This window comes from Oryctolagus cuniculus, chromosome 10 (assembly GCF_964237555.1).
Source record: "Oryctolagus cuniculus chromosome 10, mOryCun1.1, whole genome shotgun sequence".
Classification (NCBI taxonomy): Eukaryota; Metazoa; Chordata; class Mammalia; order Lagomorpha; family Leporidae; genus Oryctolagus; species Oryctolagus cuniculus.
The window spans coordinates 70,334,126-70,358,420 of NC_091441.1; the positions used below are offsets into that span (position 1 = coordinate 70,334,126).

Here is a 24,295-nt window from a genome sequence, read left to right on the forward strand (position 1 = left end):
CATGGGGAGGCTGAAGCTGGTCCAAGACTGGGGAGAAACCAGTAGGAGGCCGCAGTACCCAGGCAGGGGTAAGCTGCCCACTCGGGAAAGCCCAGGTTGCTGTTCCCCAGTCCAGCCCTCTTCAACATGGGAGAGTCTCGAGGGGTCGGTGAGTCTTTGCAGGCCTCCAGTCTCTGAGGATGGGAACTTCTGGGATTTTCCTGCACTGGGTGCCTCGTCTCTGCCTCCCCTGCTGTTGTGTAGAGAGGCTGCTCGCAGCAGCCCCAGCACTTGTCTTCCCTAATTGCTGATTGAAAAATTAAGACACCTTGGGCTCTGAAGGGGAAGCAGAAATGCAGGTCTTCACAGGAGCTGCTTGGTTGCTGGGAAGCTCACTTTGCTGAGTGTAGTGAGGCCGACCTGCAGGTGCACCCGCAGCCTTGGTTCATGCACCCTGCAGTGACCTGTGTCATAGACACCTGCAAGTGCCTTGAAATAGTTGCTGACCTGGGGCCTAGGCAGTAAGTAAGGTGACCAGTTGGTTCTAATTAAATGCTGACCCAGGCTAAAAAAGAATGCTTATTTATTTATTTGAAAGGTGTGAGAGACAGAGAAACAGAAAGGTATCTTCCACCTGGCGATGCACTCCCCCAGTGCCTGCAACAGCCAGGGCTGGACTAGACCAAAACCAGGAGCATGGAACTCCTTCTGGGTCTCCCATATGGTGGCAGGAGCCCAAGTACTTGGGCTACCACATGCTGCCTTCCAGCATGCATTAGCAGGAAGCTGGATTGTCAGCAAGCGGAGTACCTGGGGCAACTCAATCCTGGGCATTTCTATATGGGATGTGGGTGTCCCAAGTGGTGACTTCACCACTGAGCCACAGGTGCCCACCCCTGCCCCATTCTTTGGATGCTCAAATTCTTCCCTTGCCTGTGCGGGAACTCGTTTCCAAACATGCTCATTTCTGTTGTGATTAACAAATTACCTGCTAATCTCTTGAGTGCTACTGAATTGATAGCAATTTTTTTCAACGTGTACATCCTTAATAATTCATTCCATTGTTTTATCATCCCCTTAGTCGTCAGGCGTTCACTATTATCAACAAGAAACTCAGAGCACAAGTCCCAGGGGAGGCTCGCACTGTGCAAAGTCAGCGCTGTGGGTGAGGGGGAAGGCAGACGGAGGAAGAGAACTGCTGATGCGAGCCTCAGCCTTGCAGGCTCCGAGACCCCCCAAAATAGACCCCCTCTCTCTAGCCCAGTAGGACCTTTCTATTTATTTTAATTAACACAGAATGTACATATTTGTGGGGTGCATGTGATCTTTCCATACATGGTACTAGTGTGTAATGATCAAATTGGGATAATTTGCATTACCATCTCCTTGTCATTTCTTTGTGTTTGGAGGCTTTAAGTACTCCCAGCTGTATTCTCAGATATACAGGAGGTTATTGTGCACTGTGGCCACTCCACTGTGCTAAAGACTGCTAGAGCTCTTCACTCCTATCTAACTGTGTGTGTGTGTTTTGAGTTTTGAGAGAGAAGGAGAGGCAGAGATAAAGATAGATCTTCTATCTGCTGGTTCACTCCCCAAATGGCTACAATGGCTGGAGCTGCACCCATCCGAAGCCAGGAGCCAGGAGCTTCTTCCAGGTCTCCCACACGGGTGCAGGGGCCCAAGGGCTGGGCCATTTTCCACTGCTTTCCCAGGACACAGCAGAGAGCTGGATCAGAAGTGGAGCAGCCGGGACTCGAGCCGGTACCCATATGGGATGCCGGCACTGCAGGTGGCTGCTTTACCCGCTATGCCACAGTGCCAGCCCCCAATTATCTTTTGACACCCGTTATCCAACCTCCTTCTGTCCGACCTCCCCCCACCCCTACCAGGGCCTTTGTAATTGCCACTTGCAAATAAACAGAGACACTGCTGCAAATGTATGTGTTTTAAAAAGCAAACACCACAAAACGATGCTTTCTGGCTTATCTCTAAGCAACATATCTATTTTTTCCTCTTCCGTCTCGGCAAGCTGTGCGCCAGGCCTTCTGTAATGAAAAGAGCACTCCAGTGTGTTGTTAGGCACAACTGCCTCAGTGCGCCAGGGCCCGGCTCCCCTTTAACTGGCTGTGCCAGGCTGTGGGCCAGAGCGGTGCCAGCGCAGCCTTGGTGTGCTCTTACCGTGCTCTCCAGACAGCGGAAGCTGAAGGCCGGTGTGGAGAAGGAGGGTGGCTTGGGGTTACTGACAGCAGCCTGGGGGTGGGGGTTGTAGCGAGTTTTAAGTTGAGGTTGCCCCTGCCCATCCTCACTGAACCTGCCGCCAGCAGTGGTGAGCGGTGGCCTGGGACCCCGGGGGTGTCCAGAAACCTTTCCTTTTGCCTCATTGGTATTGGTGTGATCATGAGTCAGCTCTTGTGTAGAACTCTGCAATTTTTGACTATTAGGGGGACGAAGTTTCTGATTTTTAAGGAGATTTAGAAAAAGCTCCATCTCTTCCATTTCCCCTTGAGCTGTGATTTCAGCTGCTTCTGGGAACTTGGAGGGCCGAGTTGTGCGTTCCCGCACGCACTCCTTCCCCCACCTGCATTTCTAGCTGCTGACTGATTGTCCTAATTTCACTACACAAGTCTTCGGTAGCCACTTCTTGCGTGGAGTCCTGTACACACAGTTCCTGTCACAGTCTCCGAGGACACCTGTGTACAATTTCTGTACAGAACCTGTCCAAAGGTCTCGCAGATGGGCATTTTCAGGGAAGGGGATTTCATACAGGGTGGGTGACGGTTAGAGGGCCCCCGAGAGGTACTCTGAGGGGCACCAGGCAAGAAAGCGAGACCTTCTCTGCCCTGACAGGAAGACAGTCAGCACCTGCCGGCGAGCGCTCTGTGAACTGGTGCCCACCTGCCTGCTGCGCCGGCTCTGACTTGGCCGAGTCATAAGGGAGCAGTCAGATTGTTCCCCTTGAGCTGAAAACCAGGACAGGTGGAGCAGTCAGTCCGTCTCCACGCCCGGTTCTGGGGGCGCTGGAGCTATGAGAGAAGGCGCTGGCTGTTTGCTCAGTAAACAGTGCTCCAGCCAGACAATGGGTTTCTCTCCCAAACATGCAGGTGCCGCCCCAAGAGAGAACATTGTGATTTAGGAGTTGAGCCAGACAACAGGGAAGGGCCAGATGGAAAAAGCCTAAATATTTATGACGTTGAGGACTAGCAAGGACAATGACATCGATGAAGACCACAGGTAGTGAAACGATCTGGCCGATAATTTTAACTAACTCCTTACAAAACCCTTCACAATTTGCTAGTGGTAAGTTTTCATTCTGTTCCTCGTTTTGTGTCCTTGACACGTCACTTCCCGGGTGAGCCCTAGCAAAGAGATTCGCTCAGCTAGACAAACCCGCACCACCCGCACGGACGGCACGGGGTGCTCACGGTTCATGTCTGAACCTCCCGACGAGCATCTACTTCTGGGCATGGACTTGCTTAATAATTGTGTACTGGAAGCTTATGCTCTGTCTGGCTGTGTTGGAAACAGTGGGGAATTATCAGTCAGACACTGCAGACAAAATTCCTGCTCTCATGCCGTTGATGTTCTCATGGAGGAACAAAGGGCAAGAAGCAGGATGCGTGTGTTTAAACATGATGTTAGGTGGAAATAAAAGGAGTGGAGAAAAACAAAGCAGGAATGGAGCCCTAGATGGGCCAGGCACCTCCCGGGGGCGGCGGGCTGGGGGCGATGGTGATATTTGAGCCAAGGCCTGAGATGCGGGAGAGAAGTCTCCAAGCAGGTGTCCCTGGGGAAATGCCCTCCAGATGGGGGAACAGCAGGTGTGGGTGAGCCTGTGTGTGCCGGGATAGCGAGGAGGACAGGGCACACTGGGTGACTAGGGAGGAGGTGCAGAGCCAAGGGGGCCACTCAAGGAGGGCTGTGTCAAGTTCACTAGATAGAAGGACCTTGAGTTGCCCTTGGAGGAAAGTGAAAGCTGTTGGAGAGTTTGGAGCAGAGGAGAGGCCTGACCCGGCTTCCGTGTCAGCCGTAACGTGTGCCTGCTGTCCTGTGAGTGGACTGTGGTGGAAGGAGGTGGCGGCAGGGCAGGTGGATGCTGGTCAGGACTCTGTTGACGTCGTCCAGGGGAGAGTTGATTGCACCTGAGGAGGGGGTGGTTGCAGTGAGATGGTGAGAGGGAGTTGACTCCAGATGTCGTTTGCAGCTGGAGCCACAACAGGCTTTGCAAATGGCTTGCAGGGCAAGAGACAAGGACAAGTTAAAGGTGACACCAGCCTGGTGAGCTGCAGCACCGGCCTATCTTTTTTTTTTTTTAAGATTTTATTTATTTATTTGAGAGATAGAGTTATAGACAGTGAGAGGAAGAGATAGAGAGAAAGGTCTTCCATTCCACTGGTTCACTCCCTGGATGGCTACAATGGCTAGAGCTGAGCTGATCCGAAGCCTGGAGCCAAGAGAGTCTTCTGGGTCTCCTATGCGGGTGCAGGGGCCCAAGCAGCTTGGGCCATTTTCTATTGCTTTCCCAGACCATAGCAGAGAGCTGGATCAGAAGTGGAGCAGCCAGGACTTGAACCAGCGCTCCTATGTGATGCTGGCACCGCAGTAGGAGGATTAACCCACTACACCACAGCGACAGCCCTTGCACGACTCTTATAGGATGAACTAACGCAGGGATGAGTAAAGGACCAGAGATAAGGCGCCTCGGGGTCTGGTCCGTGGCAGGCCCCGGGACTAGCATCCTTAGGTTGACCCTGCCAGTGGAGTGTGGTCCTCAGAACCCACATCCCTCAAGTATGTCTGAAAAGGACAAGTTGGTGACTATTTAGGGCTTTTCAGCAGAGCAAAGTCACCAGACAGTTATGCAAGGTTAGTCCCAATGAATTGTGCATGTTAAGTGCTTGCTGGAGTCAAGTTCCCATTACATCCAAATCTGTGTATTTAAAACCTTAACACAGCCTGTATGTGCATGGAGACATCCCATGGTACCCCGCGAATATCGACAGCTTTTTTTTTTTATCTACAGTTTTTATATGTTGGTTAAAAACTACAAAATCATTTTAAAAATTCAAGCCTATACATTGAGAGCTGTGAGTGATACCCAGCCAGGCACACAAGGCCTGTGACAGTGCAAGCTAGGGTACCCCAGAGCCCCTTTGTGCACTGCCTGTATCTGGGCCCAGTGCTGGATATCCTGGTGATTTTTTTTCTTTGCTTAAACTCATCAAGCTGGACTTTCTGACACACAATAACATACACACACACACATGCATGCTGTCCTGCAATAAAATTATGATTTCAACATCAGTGAGTTTATGTCCTTGAGCTCAAAACCCTTCAGTGCCTCTGGCCTCACATCCTAGCTGTAGTCTGCCCAGTGGTGTCAGCTCTGCAGGACCCCAGACTGGTCACTCTCCTCATCTCCTCCCTCTCCCGCTGAGTACTGTCGCTGTCAGGTGGGACCCTGTGCTCCCACTCCCCCCATGGGAGGTGCTCAATGCCTGTTTCTCGAGATGACAGGGAATGCATCTGAAATAGTGCTCATCCTGCTGGGCTTGGTGCAGGGTTCGGATTTCTGGAGGATGCAGGGCTGGGGAACTTTTTCTCTGCCAAGGGCCATTTGGATATTTATAACCTCATTCACAGATCATACAAAATTATCAACGTAAAAGTTAGTCTGCTGTAGGTTTACTGAGTTTCAGATCTTGCCTGTAGTTGCCTTGATAGGGTCAAATCAAATGATTTTCTGGGCCGTTTACAGCCCAGGATCTGGACATTCCCCACCCCTGTGGGATTAGGCACTTGGTCGGTGCTTTTACAATTAGGATTGTGGGGTCAGCTCTGTGGTGCAGCAGATTAAGCCCACCAGCATCCCCTGTGGGCACGAATTTCTGTCCCGGCTTCTCCACTTCTGATCCAGCTCCCTGCTAATGCACCTGGGAAAGCAGCAGAAGATGGTCCAAGTGCTTGGGTTCCTGCACCCATGTGGGAGACCTGGAAGAAGTTCCTGGCTCCTGGTTTCAGCCTGGCCCATCCTCAGTTGCGCCCATGTAGGGAGTGAACCAGCGGACGGAAGATGATCTCTCTCTGTCTCTCTCTCTCTCTCTAACACTGCCTTTCAAACAAAGAAGCAAATATTTTTTAAAAAATTAGGATTGTGATGTATTTAGAATTCTTCTTCTTGTTAAGATTGTTTATTTATTTGAGAGACAGAGTTACAGACAGAGAGGGAGAGACAGAGAGAAAGGTCTTCCATCCTCTGGTTCACTCCCCAGATAGCCACAATGGCTGGAGCTGAGCCAACCCAAAGCCAATAGCAGAGGCGCTTCTTCTGGGTCTCCCAAGTGGGTGCAGGGGCCCAAGCACTTAGGCCGTCTTCTACTGCTTTCCCAGGCCACAGCAGAGAGCTGGATTGGAAAAGGAGCATCGTGATAGGAACCCTCATGCATACAGGATGCCAGTGCCATAGGCAGAGGTTTAGCCTGCTACACCACAGCGTGGGCCCCTGTATTTAGAATTCTATAAATATTTGGTACTCACAGATGTTTTCCCTCTAAAAATAGACTTTTTAAGAATTTTTCCCAATTATATAATCACATGTAAAATTCCCAAAGAAACTGAAGTCCTCGTTGACCCAAGCATGCAGAGATAGCCTCTGTTCATATATTGGTCACATCCTTTTAAATGATTTCCTGATACAAATTGCTTGTGCTGATAGACCTTTTTTTGCTCCTCAAAGAGTTTTGAACATGATTCTTACCTACTTCTGGTCAGTATTGTTCTAGAATACCTCCTTACATTTGTGTACAGAAAACCACAGGAAAAAATTCATCCATTCATTGGTTTATTATTTTTTTTAATTTTTTGACAGGCAGAGTGGATACGGAGAGAGAGAGAGACAGAGAGAAAGGTCTTCCTTTGCCGTTGGTTCACCCTCCAATGGCCGCCGCAGCCAGCGCGCTGCGGCCGGCGCACCGTGCTGATCCGATGGCAGGAGCCAGGTACTTCTCCTGGTCTCCCATGGAGTGCAGGGCCCAAGCACCTGGGCCATCCTCCACTGCACTCCCGGGCCACAGCAGAGAGCTGGCCTGGAAGAGGGGCAACCGGGACAGAATCCGGTGCCCCAACCGGGACTAGAACCCGGTGTGCTGGCGCCGCAAGGTGGAGGATTAGCCTAGTGAGCCACGGCGCCGGCTGGTTTATTATTTTTTAAGAATTATTTATTTATTTGAAAGGCAGAGTGACTGAGAGAAGTCACTTCCTAAGTGTCTGTATGGGTCGGTCGGGACTGGGCCAGGCTCAAGCAGAAGCCTGGAATTGCATCCAGGTCTCCCACATGGGTGGCAGGGGTCCAGGTGCTTGGGCCATCTTCCGCTGCTTTCCCAGGCTCATTAGCAGGAAGCTGGATTGGAAGTGGAGCAGCCATGGCTAGAACCACTGCTCCCACATGAGATGCCAGCGATGCAGGCAGCAGCTTAACCTGCTGGGCCACAGTGCCGGTCCCCGTTCATTGGTTTCAAACATACAGGAGAAACGGAGTGATCTGCCATTTCAGGTCCCAGCTTCAGCGACTCTGGAAGGGACTGGTGGTGTTCCAAAGGAAAGTGGGGTGGTTGATTCTTTCTGCTCTAAGAGTAATCACAGGACTCAGTGTCTAAAGGCTTGAGAGTGCTTCGGCCTTCTTCAGAGCAAATTGTGCATTCTTCCCTTACGATTCTCAGGGAATTTGAGACCCATTAAAATCATCTTTTCAGCACCATAATAGGAATGATAAATAGGAATGATAAACCATGTCATAAAATGGGTAGTTTTTTTTTTTTAATGTTATTACTAACTTCAGTGGGAGGCTCTTCTTTGCTAATCCTATTACTTGGGCAGATATCCTTTTATCGTGTCCTAGTCATCTTTCTGAAGGACAAGTACAGTTTGAGTAGCACCACTTAAGATATAACTTTTATTAAATGCTCTGGGGTCACTTCCTTCATTACACAGCATATAAACCTTCCAATTAGATTCCCCTTGCTTCCAAGTTTATGACCAGGAACGCCAGGCTTGTCTTTGAGCGAGGCTAGGGTGTCATTCGTGACGCCTGTGCCTTTATTTCAAGTTCTGGCAGAGTGTGAATGCAGATGGCCACGTGGTGCCAGGTGACGGGCAGCAAGCTTCTTCTCCACCCGTTTCAGGTTTCCAGATACTGAGTCTCTTCCAGGTGACTCAACATTATCTATTTTGCATCAAAAACTTTCATAGTGGCCGGCGCTGCGGCTCACTAGGCTAATCCTCTGCCTGCAGCACCGGCACACCGGGTTCTAGTCCCGGTTGGGGGGCTGGATTCTGTCCTAGTTGCTCCTCTTCCAGTCTAGCTCTCTGCTGTGGCCCGGGAAGGCAGTGGAGGATGGCCCAAGTGCTTGGGCCCTGCACCCCATGGGAGACCAGGAGAAGCTGGTCTCCTGGCTTCGGATCAGCGCGGTGCGCCAGCCGCAGTGGCCATGGTGGGTGAACCAACTGCAAAAGGAAGACCTTTCTCTCTGTCTCTCTCTCTGACTGTCCATTCTACCTGTTAAAAAAAAAAACTTTCATAGCAAAATGTGTACACATGTCATCCTTATGTCATTCATGCACCGGCAAAAGCTGACATGGAAGAGAATCGTTCTGAGGGTGAACTCTTAACTCTTCGTTTCTGAAGACCTTCAAAGCCTTACCTTCATGATTAGCAGGTCAGCCTTTATAGAAACCACTCCGATATTCCAGCATCACTGAGGGCTCATAGAGGGGACAACGGTGTGGGCAGTCCTTGTCCATTTGATGCAGTTGATACCTAAGATAACCTCTGCATCATTGAACAGCATTGCTCCATGAGAAGAGTGACAGGCCCTCCCGGGTTAGAAGCAGAGAGTCTGTTTCTGATGAACTAGGACACTGACCATTGTGGGCCTACCTCTCCATCCCTTGTGGTGGTGTTCTTGGCTTATTTGCTTGGAATTCATTTAGTAACTGCCACCAGAGCTCTCTGCAGTCATCCTTTATCACCTCTTGTTTCACTGCATGCCTTGGTTCCTGCTTTCTGTTCACTGTTTTCCATCTTTGTTGAACTTTGCTTTTATTATAGGAAACCTTGTCCCCTGCAGGGGAATAGGCAGTGTGTCTGTGCATCAATAAAAAGGTTGTTGTGAACTCTATACTAGGATATGCAAACTTACACTGATTTTGATAGAATGATTTATCCTACTTTTAAAAGCCTGTTAGTTCTTTACCAACACTAACGGCTAAGTTCAACCTCTGGCTAATCTCAACAGAAGCACATTGAGAAGGCCCCATTGCTGAGAGCAAGTTCTAGATTTTAATGTCAGAAATGATGGAGCCAGAATCACTCTCAGTTTTCAGGTTTGTGAATGATAGAAGTGTGAACTAAATGAGTCAGTGTTGCTATATGAATTTTAACAGAAATAACTAACGTAGACTACTTTGCCAATTCACAAGAAAGGCTGATTTTACAGCTGAGATGGAATGCTGTATATAGGTCCTTATTTTGTGACTGAGATCATATCTGTGAAAACTAAGGCTTTAGCAGAGTGTAGGAAAAATCGAGAACAACTTTGTGTTGCCTTTTAACTAATAGAATGTTGACTCTACCAAGTGGATTAAATTTAGCCTCTGTGAGGCAGATTTATTCTTCTGGAATTCAAGACTGAGCATTTATCTTAGAATTTCATCCAAGTTTAGATTTAAAACATTCAAATTGTTAAGCTACTGGTCCTTAATTTAAAAAAAAAAGTATAGCTTTTTGTATATAAGTTTGGAATTCACAGAAAGCCCTAGGATATTCCATTTATTTCCTGGTTCCTGGGCTTTTAAAATTATTTTTTTCCCAAAGGTTAACAAAACACTGCGGCATTCTCTTACTCCTAATCGTTCTTTTTCCTTCTTGTCTCTCATGTGGTAGACCCCAGCTACGTGGTATTAGTCTGTGCCTCGTTAGAATGATGTTCAGACAAAAAGGACTTTTTCTCTCAATTGGATAGAGATGTTGGGTTTTCTGTCCACACAGGGGATTTGTCCTCTGACTTTGGACGGGTCAGGATTCCCCACTGGACCGTGTCCTGGACTGTGAGATGAGCGGCTGGTCCAGTGCACCAGTAGGTCCCTCTCAGTGTGAAAGCTTTGTGAATCTAAGAGAGTTTCAAAGCTCCAAATGATTCCTCAGAAGCTTTGGTGGAAATGTAGAGAAGCTGAAAAAGACTCCAGATTTGGAGAGATTTCTTTTCCTAGAAGCATATACAGGGGTTCTAAAACTTGTTATTGAGTCTGGCAGTTTTTTCTAATAAATCAAGTAGGGAATTGTGGCAGAAAGCAATGCCATTTTCTTCATTTAAAAAGTCTCAAGAAGATGAATTACTTAAATATTACAAGTGGTTTTAATAAGTCCATGGCTCCCAAAGGAAATTCTGGCCCCTGTGTCATTCCTTCTGTACTGCATTCCAGTATTAAACATCTGAAATCACCAGAATTCATGTCACCAAAACGTTTCTAATGTTGACCAGTCCTTGATTTCCCTCAATTTCTGGCTTGGCAAAAATATTTAACAAGTTCCATAAAAACAAAACAAATATAATGGAGAAAATGTTGTAAGAGAACATATTTTCTTTTTTTTAAAAGATTTATTTTATTTATTTGAAAGACAGAGTTACAGAGAGAGGTAGAGACAGAGAGAGAGGTCTTCCACTCACTGAAGAGAACATATTTTCTTTATTCTTCTATCTTCTTTCACTGACTTCAGTTTTACTCTATTGAAGCCAGGTTCCTGGTTTTATGGACAAAATGTTGATTAGTGGTCAAAACTGCTTTGGAAAAGTTTCTGGCATAGTTTAGTGATATAACAGAGTTGTAATGACTAGGCCCTATATCCAGGAGTTAAATAATACCTGTTTGTAATAAAAAATAAAAAAAAACCTGTTTGTTTTTACAGGTTATGTTTTTAGTCTTCTTTTTTTTTTTTTTTTTTTTTTTTTTAAGATTTGCTTATTTATTTAGTTGAAAGGCAGAGTGAGAGACAGAGAGAGAGAGAGAGATCTTTCATGAGCTGGCTCACTCCCCAAATGGCTGTATCTTCCAGGGCTGGGCCAGGCTGAAGCCTGGAGCCAGGAACTCCATCTGTGTCTCCCCCATGGGTGGCAGGGGCCAAAGCACTTGGGCAACATCCACTGCCTTCCCAGCCACATCAGCAGGAAGCTGGGCCTGAAGAGGAGCAGGCAGGACTCAAACCGACTCTCTGATATGGGATGCTGGTGTCACAAGCAGCAGCTACACCCACTATGCCACAATGCTGGCCCTCCGTCTTTTTTACAAATTAGAAAATATCAACTAAACCTTCCAAAAAAGCTGGTAGGTAGTGAGAGGGCTCCATCTAAGTGAATGATCTACTTCTCAGAAGGCTGTGGTTGTCCAAGTTGGCTGCCTGGCAGAACCATTGTGAGGAGCCCCAGTGGCCGGGCTGCCACTCGGGCTGTGAGCGCTCGGCAGCCTAGGCTGGGTCTCCAGCAGCAGCAGTGGTGAAGACGCCCAGCTGATTCCCAGGTGCAATCTGAGGTGAGAGCCTTTCTTCTGGGATTATGAATCTGTTTGAAATACACAACAATCTACTTATTAGATGATCCAAAGCACTGGGCTTTTGGATAACTCAGAATCAACTTGGAAGTCTGCCTCTGTCAGCACCAGTCTTGGTAACTTGGACAGATGTTTTATTCTGGTCTGCAGGTTCATTGCAGCTAGGCATGAACTTTTAACACTAAGTAGCATAAGGGTGGTTTTCCATATCACATCAAAAAACCAGTGAATTCAAATTTTCAATCCAATCAATTTGATTTGAGTGGCTGTGTGATGGACAGACCTTCAGTTTGATGTCAGGCTAGTGACTCCCCATTGAAGAGATGTAGATTTTACAAATTTGAAATTTTATGAATTGAGGTGGGTAGTCTCACTCTGTAAGGAGAAAGAACTCTCTGGGCAGGTCAGCGTTTCCTGAGTCATGTTAAGCCTACTTAGGAGATAAGCCTGTCTGAGAATTTGGTCATGCACTGTGGACATGTTTGAGTCTCACACATTCATGAGAACAGATTTGGAAACTGAGGCAGCACGTTGGAATGGGGGTCACAGGGGAATAACATCACCCCCTCACTTTTTCACAGGGTTCTTAGGAGGCTCAGCTTACATTATTCATTCATTCAGCAAACGTGGTGTTCACTGGGTGCCTGTTGGGGGCTGGGTGGCTGTCTGGCTGTGAAGGACATACAGAAAGGACATGTGTGGCCTTGGAAGGAGCCAGCAGATGCGTTAGTATGGCTAGAGTCTTTGTGTTGTGAGTTCTGTGCAGAGGCCTAGCACCTCACTCACTACTACTTCTGTCCCAGCACCACATGAGATAGAAGGGGCCACAGTGCTGGTTGTTGTGAATGAATGAATCCCATAACTCATCTGCTGGAAAATAGGTTGTTATGCTAGATCTGTCTCCCTTGAGCAAGCTGACATGAGTGCAGTTTGGATGTGGTTTCATTTCCGCTGGTGTGAAGATCCACACGAGCTTGAATGTGGCCGCCCAACCTTAGATCTTCGCAGACCGTAGCAGTGGTTGGTTTTCCAGTTAGAGCTGGACTCAACGCGGGGTAGTATTCCCTTTCGTTCCATCATCATTCCAATAACACCAGGAGCACCTGGTTTGGGCTGACATCTTGTTAGTGTTTGGTGTTAATCAGAAGCCTAGTATTTCTTCTGGAAAGGAAGATAAATTCTTTCCTTGACATCCTTCCCCTCCCATTAAAATATCTCTTCCTAAATGTGATTTCAAAGAGCTGGAGTTTAGCCTTGCCACCTCGGGGGACAGGTGGGTTTGGCTGCAGTGGTGCCGCTCCCCCGGGGCCAGGTCACACCCAGCATATAGATTTCCATCCCGGGATGGTGCAGCCGCCCGAGGTCATGGGTGTGCCTCCAGGCTGCATCCCAAGGTGTTCTAAGGCAGTTCCTGCTGCTTTCTTTTTCTGTACTCTCTTGGGAGAATGTGAACTGTTGAGTGGTGCAGTACCCCTCACACGTGTCCACAGAACTCCCTTGAGGGCTCAAGTTCTCTTTACAACACTTTATTCTCCTTGTGGGCTGCCGGCAGCCCCTCAGGAATGAGCAGGCTTGTCCAGGGCAGCCCCATGTGTGGATCGCACGGCTAGAGGAGGCCTCAGTGTGCCGATGCCTGGGCTTTGAGTTGAAGAGTGGAACTCTGGAGTTGAAAGGGCCCTCCATGCAGGGCCGGAGAGCTGTGCTCATCAGGGAAGGGATGGGGGAAGGATGGGGTGGGTACCTGAGATTCTCCCTGAGGCTCCGTCTAGTACTGAGTGGGACGTGCTGTGTGGACCCTTCCAATTCCTGGAAGAAAGAATGCAAGGTGGTGTTCACCGTAAACAGATGCTCCTGCATCCATGTAGTACATAGAATCGTGCGATTCCCTTTCTTTTCACTTGCTTCCATTGAGAGGATGTTAATTTGCGAGTTCAAAGTCCTTCCAAAGGGAATCCTGTGTTCAGATGTTGATTTGTGTTCTATGTGGCTATAGGCACTGGATGTGGGCCCCCTTCTGTGTCTGATTCACCATCGTGATGCTTGGCACGGCTGTTAGGTGGTGGAGGACACTGTGTGATGCATTATAGAGTCAGTGCCTACCCTTGCTTGGCGCTGCACCTGGGTTTTCTTGGGTGTGAGGTGAATGCAGAGTTTTGCCCAGAGTCACCACAAGACAGTGGAAGCTGGAAATCAGGTTGATGAGCCCCCTTTAGCCAAGCCGGACGCCTGAGTCCAGCCAGAGCCCCTGCCACTGCTGCACAGGCACAGGCACTCCCTAGCATTGGGGGTGCTGGGGGCGGGGAACTGCCAAGGATGTCCTCAAGCCCAATGACAGAGCCCCGCGGCCATGCCTGTCCCGAGCAGGTCATGGGAAGAGAGGGCAGCTGAGTTGCTCATGGTGCAGGTCAGGCTGGGGCTCAGAGCGCCCCTGTGCACTTTACCCTAAGGAGAGCGTTAGCCAAGGTGAGTCCCCGAGGCCCCAGACCATCATGGCACACAAATGGGGGGTGGGGGGAGGGCGTCAAACCGACAGGAACAACTCAAGAGCACCCTGCTGGCTTGCACTGACTGCCTCGTACTTCTCATGTTTTTTCAGAGTGCAAATTCACCTGCACCAGCGGTAAATGCTTGTATCTTGGTTCGCTGGTCTGTAACCAACAGAACGACTGTGGGGACAACAGTGATGAAGAAAACTGTCTCCTGGTGACTGAGCATCCACCTCCCGGCATCTTCAACTGTAAGTCCCCGTGCCCGCCTTGCTGGTGTTATATCTGGTCGTGTCTGAACCGTGGTTAGGAGGTGGGGTCACATTGTCTGGCTTTCTCGCGAAGGAGATGTTTTCTGTCTGGATAGAAAGATGGCATGTTGAAAGTGGGAAATCCGTTGTGTTCTCAGACGTGCCCAGCGGCGCTGTGTTTTGGAATGGCACTTTTGTAGCTTCTCTGAGAGGCACCGGGTGATTCCAAGCAATCATGTCTTGATTTATTATTCTTCCCACCACTGGTATTGAGTTTTGTTTTGCTTTTTTTTTTGGAGTGCATCAGAAGTTACATAAGCAAAAAAGATATGTGCAGGGTCTGTAATTAATCAAGAAAGTGGAAACATCCGTGCGGGACTTTTCAAGGCTCTCACTGTGTGTTTTTCTAATAGATTCTGGATGGAAGCAACTGGAGTGGAGTCTTTAACGTTGGAGCACTTCTTACCTTGATAAGTGAAGTCAGCCTCTGAACTTCACTTACTTTTTACGTGAGAAGGAAGGCAGCTCGGGGACACTGCCAGCCTTCTTACGGGTAGTGGTGGCCTGTTTGCTGTCGCCATGGGGCATGCAGGCAGAGGGTGAGGATCCCGCAGTGGGGTGCCTGGGCCAGGGTTGCTTCTGGTGTGGACCCGTCCCCCCGGGGTCGGCTTCTTGCCTCAGTGCTACTGAAACGATTTTGGGGAGTGTTACTTGCTACAGATCTCACAAGGTTTTTTATGGAAATAAGACTGCATGAATGCCAGTGACACAAACGTGAGAATGGAGAGTACGTAATGAAGCCCTGGCCCGCTGGCCCTGCTGTGTTTTCATATTGAGCCCAAGCTACGCAAGCCCCAGTATAAAGTGAGTGTGCCCTGGCGAGTTCTGCACCTGCTGCTGATGCCAGCTAACTAAGCGTCTCAGCAGTTTTCCTTCACTTGTGTCAATTTGCATTTGCTTCTGCCGAGCATTCTTTTCAGTCTCATGTCTGCACTGAAGAAGCTGGCTCTCAGAGGTGTGGGTTAGGAGACTTTGGTTGGCTCTGGATCCGTGCTGTCCCCGGCTTAGCAGAACTGCAGCTCCCTCGCACAGGCCGTCGACCGTGCTGCGACTCTGGTTCTCTCCAGATCTGGCTTGGCCTCGATGCTCTCACTCTCCAATGTCCTCCCAAGTGTGCAGGAACCTACTCAAGTGGTGGTGGTGGAATTAGAAACAGAGCCAGGACTCAAACCCAGGCCCTCTGACATGGGCTGTGGGTGTCCCAGGCAGCATCTTAACCATTGTGCCAAATGCTGCCAGGTGCCATGAGGTTTTTATTTTTTAAATATTTTATTTATTTATTTGAAAGTTACAGAGACATCTGCCATCCACTGGTTCACTCCCCAGATGGCTGTGATGGCTGGGGCTGGACCAGGCCAGACTCCATCTGGGTCTCCCACCTGGGTGGCAGGGGCCCAAGTACTGGGCTCGTCTTCTGCTGCCTTCCTGGTTGCCTTAGCAGGGAGCTGGATGGGAAGTGGAGCAGCAGGATCTCAAACTGTTGCTCATACAAGATCCTGGTGTTGCAGGTGGCACCTTCACCCAGCCCTGGCCATGAGGGTTTAAATGAGATAGTACATGTGGGAAGCATAGTCTCCATTGTTGCTGTCGTCATCACAGCTCAAGCTTGGCCATTCCTTGGGGAGGTGATCCCCACGACTCTGTGATGTTTGCCTTTGTGTTGAGGTCACTCTTCACGTAGAACAGGGGTCCCCAAGTGTAGAGAGGTAAGTGCATCCCCAGAGGTGCTGAGATTTCCCCACCCTTTCTGTCCCCTGAGGAAGTCTCCCTGGGAGGCCTGCCAGCCAAGGTCGGCTGTTGTGACCTGGCCAGCAGCTGCCCCTGTGCTGCTTCCTCTGGGTTTCCACAGGCGCATGAGTTACGCTTCCTCTGGGTCTGTCGGAGCTGGTCTGTTCTCCGTGGTTAGGAACCTCCTTGCCCTTTGCTGATGAGTGGCTATTCTAATCCTATCAGGAGACAGAGATGGGGAAGAAAGGCCGTGTTCCTTCTTGATAATAGCTGCACGGCAAGCCGTAGACGAAGTAAGTGGGTTTTAGTTGATGATGCCTGTTTTCTGTTAGGTCCTCTACCAGTGCACCCCTCCCCTGTCATACAGATGGACACTGTGCCTTTCACAGAGGGCTAACGCTGACCCCAAGGTTCCCCCTCTTCTCCACCTTGAAGAAATCCAGTGTCATAGGAGTCCTTGCCTGCAAAATGCCACTCTCCAGAAAAACAAATAGTGCCTCTTCCTTGTGCCTGTTTGAGAACAAGATTGGCTTATTTGATCTGCTTTGTTCCTGCCTGAAGGAAATATTCAGTGCCCTGCTGTTTGAGTGCACTCAGGTTGAAGCAAGGTGGACGCTTCTGGATTTTCAGATGAGTTGGAATGAAGTTTCTGTCCATGCTGATGGCGCTGGGCACAGGCCATGGCTCAGATGGCCTGGTCATCTCTGTCTCTCATTTGATATTTGCTGCAGCTAGAGATCCTAATGATAGCAGAGGCCCCTGCAGGGACTTGAGTGACTCATTGTAGCTGGACAACACTCAGGGTGCCTTCATGGAGGCAGTGCGTTGGATGGCAGGAGGGAGGGATAGAGTGCCAGGGCCTGAAACAGCGGGAGTGTGGAGTGGCAGCGAAGATCGGCACTGTCCTGGGACAAGAGCAAGGCAGGCCAACCTGAGAGGAGGCGGGGGCAGCGTGAGATAGGGTGGGAGAGTGGTAGCACCGCAGAGGAGCCCTACCTCTGCCTCCAGGCCTGCTCTGCCAGGACACCTGGCCCTGGCATTGCCACACCTCGGCTCCCCTCCTTGACCGCTGCCTGCCATTCCTGCCCAGTCCCCAGTGCCCATGGTGCTGTATTTTCAAAGCCCCTTTGCCCCATGTTGGGGGGGGGGTGGTGGGCAGAATTCCTCCTGCTTCCCAGAAGTGATCATGGAGGAGTCAGTACAATTTGGGAAGAGCTGTGTGCGCCAAAAGTCTTGGCAGCCCCTCCCCAGGCACTCACTGCGGGGAAACTGGTGCCACTGGACCTCACTGGGGGAGCCCAGGGTTGAAAAGCAGCTGCTGGCGGTGGGAACAGCTCTGCACTTTCAGCTTCAGTGGAATTTCCAATTAGCTGGGAGGATCTGATTCAGGAAAGTGGGGAGTGGAGCGTGCGTGTCCTTGGGGGGGGGGGGGTGCTGCTTTCTTCACCGGAGGCCTCATAAAGCTGATTCTCAGAATCAAATGAACTGGAGCTAATAAAGTGTACCCAATTAAGCTGGGATCTTAACTTTACGACTGTTTCCAAAAAGGAACTCTCTCCACCTCCAAAAGGTCATTTAGGGTAATAACCAAATCCGATACAGTCTAACGTATTCCAGTCTAAGCTGATGGTCTCCGCTCCCAGACCCTCCCGTCCCACCTTCCTCGTTGCCCTGGCAAAGGGTCACGCACTGCACTCATCACGGAGGCTCGAGACATGAGCCAGCTTTGGGCACCCCTCTGTGACTGCCCTCTCCTGCCTCCTTCTAGGTATTGGGAGCATTTTGGGACCCCAGGCTCCTGGCCACATAGGAAACCTCTGTGTGAGCAGGGCTCACAAATGCCAGACGTTTCCCTTCTTTGCTACAGGCATTTCGGTGAATGTTCTCAGGGATTCTCTACTGCCCTCAGATGACGCTTCTAGAGGTGGTTTGACTGTCTTGCAAGTGTGTGTTTTCATTTGCTGTGTTTGCAGCTTGCGTGTTTGGACCGGGATCCAGGGCAGTGCCAGGCACTGTGTTGGGATGATGTGTTCCTCCAGAGGGTTTTGCTCTAAAGCTTCTTCCTCCCTGTGTGCCTCTCTTCCCTTGGCTCTTCTTCCTCCTTCTCCCTTCCCGTTCTTCTTGTTTGTGGTGGAAGGACCTGGACTGTCTGCTCCACACTCTGTGCTTTGCTGCCTGCTTTCCCAGGGAGTCACCAATGTGCTCCTCTGTCCCCTTATTGCTCCTGCCACTAGGTCTAGAGGCCGGGAGAGATCAGGTGTGAATGTCGTGTGTGTGTGTGTGTGTGTGTGTGTTTATGACACACAGAGGGACAGAGAGACAGAGACACTACTCACCAGGTGCAGCCACCTGTCCTTAGGAGACATGTGGTCCTTTCTCTGCTGTGTGACATTACCTATGTCGGTCATTAGGGGCTTGCTTGCAAAACTGTCATACCCATTTCTCTTTACTACATTAACGAGTGGGAGGGTTTCTAAGGACAAACTTCCCAGGGCCATACTGGAGAAGGTCCCCATTCTGTGCTAGAGGGAGGACATGTTCTCCTGTGGATGCAAAGTAGTGAATACAATTAGGTTCCCAGGCTGTCAGCTGCAGTGTAGACGATTAGGTCCTGAGTTTCATTCCTGCAGCCGCTGCTTGCTGAGGCTGGGCCGGGGATGAGATGGGATAGGTGCTGGTGTTCGTTGTACATGCATGATTTTATCTCTCTCTCTTTAAAGATTATTTTATTTGAAAGAGTTACAAAGAGGCGGGGCAGGGAGGGTCTTCCATCCTCTGGTTCACTCCCCAGATGGCCACAATGCCCAGAGCTGCACCAATCCGAAGCCAAGATCCAGGAGCTTCTTCCAGGTCTCCCATATGGGTGCAGGGGCCCAAGAACTTAAGCCATCTCCCACTGCTTTCCCAGGCCATAGCAGAGAGCTGGATCAGAAGTGGAGCAGCTGGGACTCAAACCGGCGCCCATATGGGATGCAGGCACTGCAGGTGGCGGCTTTACCCGCTACGCCACAGTGCCGACCCCTCATCCCTCTTTCACAGCCATCCTGCAAGCTTTCCCATGAGCACAGTGCTCAGTGAGCTGAGGTCATTTATTTGGAGCCTCTGGCCAGAGCACACAGCTGCTGGGATATTGAACTCGGGCCATGAGTTTGAGTTTGGTTTTCCTTTGGGTTTTTTTGCTTGTTTGGTTGGTTGTTTTTTTTTTCTCCCATGGTATTTTTCTCATAAGCGGGGTTTGCTCATCAGTTTCTAAAAGGTTTTTAGAGTCAGGGTAGAGATCAAACCAACTGCCATCCTGAGAGGCCATGGAAACCAGTGCTCCAGGAGCGGTCCTCTGATTGATACCGAGATCATGATCGTCTTGGCTCCATGCTGGATTTTCAAGTAGATTTTGAAAGATTAGCTTCGGAGCCCGTGTGTCAGGGATCATTGATTATGCAGAGTTCCTGGAGGCTTCCTCTGCTAATTGATAAACCGTCTCTTCTTCTGTCTGTGCACATATTACCTATGTGATTGGGGGGAGGGGCACCCAGGCCCCCTCCGGCTCACCTTTCTCATCAGGAGGATGGGTGCAGTGACTTTGTGAAGCTGAGAGAACTGAATGACAACACTCCCCCTCCACCTGCCATGAGCAGCCAGAGCCTGCCCTGGCCAGACATCGGGGCTTAGCTCCAGACCCTCACTCCCCCTTGGCTCCCGTATGAGCTCTGCAGGCCCCTTGGGTCTGCTTCAGCTGTGCTAATAGAGTGAGTGCCTGCCTCCTGGGCCTAAGGCAGGGCGGGCTGTAGGATGAGGGTCTTCCAGTTTGTGGTGCTGTCGTGGGAGTGGGGAACGGGTGGGAGCTTGAAGCTGCCACCTGCTTCGTTCCCACTTGGTGGAGTACAGTGGCAGCGGCCACTGGTGTTGAATCAGGCTGTCATCCAGAGCAGGCTGTGTTCTTTTGAAAGGCTCCCCTGCCCCCTTTTGCAACTTAAGAGAAAAGAATCCGCATGGAAACACTCATTGACTAGTGTGAAAATGATCCGAGGTGGTATTTAAACAAGGTCAGGTGGGGCGGGGCATGCACGTCTGTGGGCTCCCTGGGAGCCCTGTGGGGTCAGGTTGCAGAGGGTTGTCATGGGCAACAGGCTTCCACCTGGGTGCCAGGGGTGGGGGGAGCCAGCCTGGCCCCAGCTCCTTCCCCACATCCTCCCCTCAGCCCCCTCTGCCCCCTCGCCCTGCCCCTTTTGTTTGCTGCCTTTGTTTCCCCGAGTTGCTCTTCGGATCAATTAAAATCTTGTAGGGGCTTGAACCGTAATTCTGCCTTTTCAAATAAACAAAAGCAGAGAACAAACGGGAGGGAGAGTTTTAATAAACCCTAGGCATCATTTCCTCCTGCTGTGACACTAAATTTACACAGATAAAAACAACCTCTTAGATTTACATTTTGATTTTGTGACTGCTTTCATGTGTGCAGGGCTGTCCCACTTCAGATGAAATTTATCCACTTCTTTAAATATTTAGTAGTCTAGCGTGGATGTTAATGAAAGTCTGGTGGTGCTATTTTGAGAATTGCAACAATGATAGTAATTTTCAGTGTCAGATTCCTGCTTTGCAAAGGGAAAAAGGGACGGGAGGAGGAGGAGGGAAAAAATGGTTTCAGTTCTAATAGAGTTTGCCATCCGCTGGGCCGTGCCAGACAGATGGGTCATGAATACTGTCTAGACGCTCTCTGCCTGAGCGGTGCCCCGGTCTCCAAGGACACGCATTGAGACGCCAGCGTAAGTAACTGGGGAAAGTCAGGGCAAGCTCTCCTGTAATCAGATAGAAATCAATGCCAATCCCGCCTCCTGGGGGAGGCAGCGGGGCTGGGAGGTGACTCAGGGAGGGGGAGTTCAGAGAAAAGGCCCTCTGTTACTGATCAATTTTGGTGCAAACTTGACAATTATTAGGCGTTGAGGAGAGTGTGAAAGGACTCAGTGGTAATATGGTAAAGCTCGTGATGCAATTGCGCCCCTCCACGGCATGTGCAACGCCGTGGTCCAGGCCTGGGCTCCTGCAAAGGGCTGTGGTAGGGAGGAGGGCGTTGGCATGTATCCTTAGAACAGGTACGCAGGCCAGCAGGTGACCTAGGTTAATGGTGTCTATTGATGAACCCAGTAATGCTGTAGTCGAAACTGCTGGGCTTGACTGTTCATTTCCTAGGGTTTAGTCTCTGGGTTTGGAAGCTCTCAGGCACCCATTGGCCAGCTTTCTCCTGCTAGGGATTTCTGAGAACTTCCTGAAGCTGAATTGCACCTGTAAAAGTCTCCTAAGTGCCATGCTTGGCTGCGCGTGGATAATCGTGACAATGCTGCTCATGATTGCCTGGGTGCCGGGAATGGAGCTTCCGCAACGTCATCAGTCGGTGTCTCCTCACAACAGCCCCAGCGTGGGGGTGGCTGGGGGTGGGATGTCGCCGTCAGGACAGTGGGGTGAATGGCTGGGGGCCCGCGGCCAAGGTGATGGGTCTTTGCGAATAAGATGGGGAGAGCTTTGTTGTTTGCTTTGATAGTCATGTGTTATGTGTGTGAATATGCCTCCAGAATTACCCAGAAGAGTACATAGTGAGGGACTCTGAGTAATTGCAAAGACAAAGCTACAATTCAGAGCCAACCCCAATGTGACATGCAGTGTGGAGGCACGGTGCTCCCCTGAGGGCCATCCTTCTGAATGGTGGCTCTTCCGGTCGGGTCCCAGTGGAGACGCTGGCATAGACTTCGGATATGGAAAGGCGGGCCCCTCATGTTTGGAGTGTTCATTCTTGTTGTGTCCCAAGAACTAGCAGCAGAGGGAAGAGGTGTTTTTGTTTGTTTGTTTTTGCGCCTCTTCCTTCCTAGGAAGAAAAGGGAAATCAGAGGCGACAAACACTGTGAACGTGGACAGTTACTGGGGAGGAAGGAAGATGCGGTATGGTTCAGGAGCCCACGGCTGTAAGCAGCGAGTGAGTCTGGCGCTGTTCCAGAGGCCCCCTCGAAAGCACAGTGGCCTTTCGGGAAGGTGTCTTCTGTCCCCAAGGCCCTTGCCCTTGGCTCTATTAGGATCACTGTAGAGCATACATGCTCCCACCCTCGGGATGACACACTGGGAGCAGTGAGGTGCTGTGCCAGGATGTGAGCTGGGCCCCCGGGCATGGACGGCCTCAGGAGCCACCTGCACAGCCAGAAGCCTACGCCTCTTGGTTGTTGTTAACTTGTGCGTGGAGGAGTATGAGGTGGAGCCGCCATGTCTGGCTCCTGAGATGGGGATGGGGTGAGCCCTGTGTGCCTCTTGGCTAGCAGAATACCATGTCCCCCGTGCCTCTGTGAGCAGGGCCCTGCCAGCAGGTGGATGCGTGCTGCTCCTTCCTCTTTTCATCTTTAGTTGGTCTGGGGTGTGTTGCATGGCTGTCATTTCATTCTCAAAATTGGGAGAGAAAAGAGCTTGAGCTGACCCTCTGAGCCTTTTTTTTTTTTTTTTAAGATTTTATTTAGTTGAGAGGTAGAGTTATACATAGAGAGAGAGAGAGAGAGAGAGACAGAGAGAGGTCTTCCATTTGTGGTTCACTCCCCAAATGGCAGAGTTGGCCCAATCTGAAGCCAGAAGCCAGGAGCTTCTTCTGGGTCTCCGACATGGGTACAGGGGCCCGAGCACTTGGGTTATCTTCCGTTGCTTTCCCAGGCCATCAGCAGGGAGCTGGATTGGAAGAGGAGCAGCTGGGACAAGAACCAGCTCACATATGAGATGCTGGCACTGCAGGCAGAGGCTTAGCCTACTACATCATAGCATCATACCCGACCCTCTGAGCCTTTTATGCCCAGGTGTCTCGGGAAGGCCGGGTAGGATTCCTGGCACAGTACAGGTGAAAGCTGGATGCCCAGCAGGCTTTTCTTGGCCCTGGGGACAGTGGTGAGCAAGGCAGGGAAGCCCATTTCCCTTCTGTCACTTGGGCTGAGTCTGACTTTGCATGGTTGTCCCTAGAACACAACCAAGGAGAATGCAGTCCACAGAGGTGCCTTCTTCTTCTTACCTATGCTTAGAAGACAGCTGTGCCCAGTGTGGCCAGTTCCAAGGAGAGAGGGGTTGGAAGAAACCAAGCTATTGCATGCCCGCCTCCTTTTAAGTGTCTTGATGGTTTCACACCTCTGGGTGTCTCCTGCTCGCCCCGCCGAGAGGCCATCAGAAGCCGGTGGTCCCTGCCTCCTCAGGCGGCTGTGGCCCCCTGTCTGTGCCCACGTTCTGATATTTTAACCGTAAATGACAGGAACTGGGGTCAGTGCCATTTGCCTCTCCTAGCAACAAACAAGACTTCAGGACTAATTCCTTGGAAGTTGTGGGAAGATAGAGAGTTTTGTTGAAAGTTAGTGTCTGGGGGACTGGTGCTGCAGTGTGTTCAGGTTAAGCCTCTGCCTGCGACACTGGCATCCCATATGGGCCCCGGTTCAAGACCTGGATGTTCCAGTTCCAATTCAGCTCCTTGCTGATGTGCCTGGGAAAGCAGTGGAGAATGGCCCAACTGCTCACGCCCCTGTACCCACGTGGGAGACCCGGAAAAAGCTCCAGGCTGGAGAGTGTCATAGTGAAAACATGAGTGGGGTGGTTAGGGCAGAAAGTGACATTCTGAAGAGCAGCAGAATGTCACTTCTTTACATCAGTTGCATGGAGGTGTTTTTGTGAGTGTTGACCCTGCGAGAGGCCCAGGGCTGGGCTAGGTGCATGGGTACAGAATGTGCAGGATGTCCACATGAGACCTCTGGCTTTTTCCGCACTTGAGATGATCCATGAACGTGCAGGTCAGGATAGCCATGCCCATGGGTGGCAGACAGGTGTGGACAATCTCTGGGAGCCTGGGTGTTCAGGAGAGACATCCTCGTGGGTGGGGGTGTGGAGGAGTCTCACCACCCCCCAGGCAGCATGGCAGGAGGGACAGGAGTCCAGCTGGGGAAACAGGTGAGCAGAGATGCCACAGTAGCAATTGTCACATTGTAGGGATTGCCATGGTGAGCCAGCTTACATGGAGATGAGACTGGTTTGGAGGGGCAGCCCCAGGAAGGTGGGTGGGGTCAGGGTATGCATAGCCAATGAGGTGATGCCAAACAGTATTTTTTTCTCCATCCTGAAGGAAGGTATTGAAGGGTTTTGAGCAAGAGGGTGCGGCAGGGACACAAAGCAGTGATGTGCTGGGAGATCTTTATG

The 24,295-nt window shown here is 50.4% G+C and overlaps 1 protein-coding gene across 2 annotated transcripts in view; it reads left to right on the forward strand.

Moving 5' to 3' along the window:
* Window positions 1–24,295, forward strand: part of LDLRAD4 (low density lipoprotein receptor class A domain containing 4) — a 273,217-nt gene that overhangs the window by 42,644 nt on the left and 206,278 nt on the right. For both annotated transcript variants that reach the window (XM_051852199.2, XM_070050536.1), the window contains exon 2: window positions 14,174–14,314. In XM_051852199.2, the coding sequence (XP_051708159.1) occupies window positions 14,174–14,314 (141 nt within the window). The remainder of the gene's footprint in view (window positions 1–14,173; window positions 14,315–24,295) is intronic.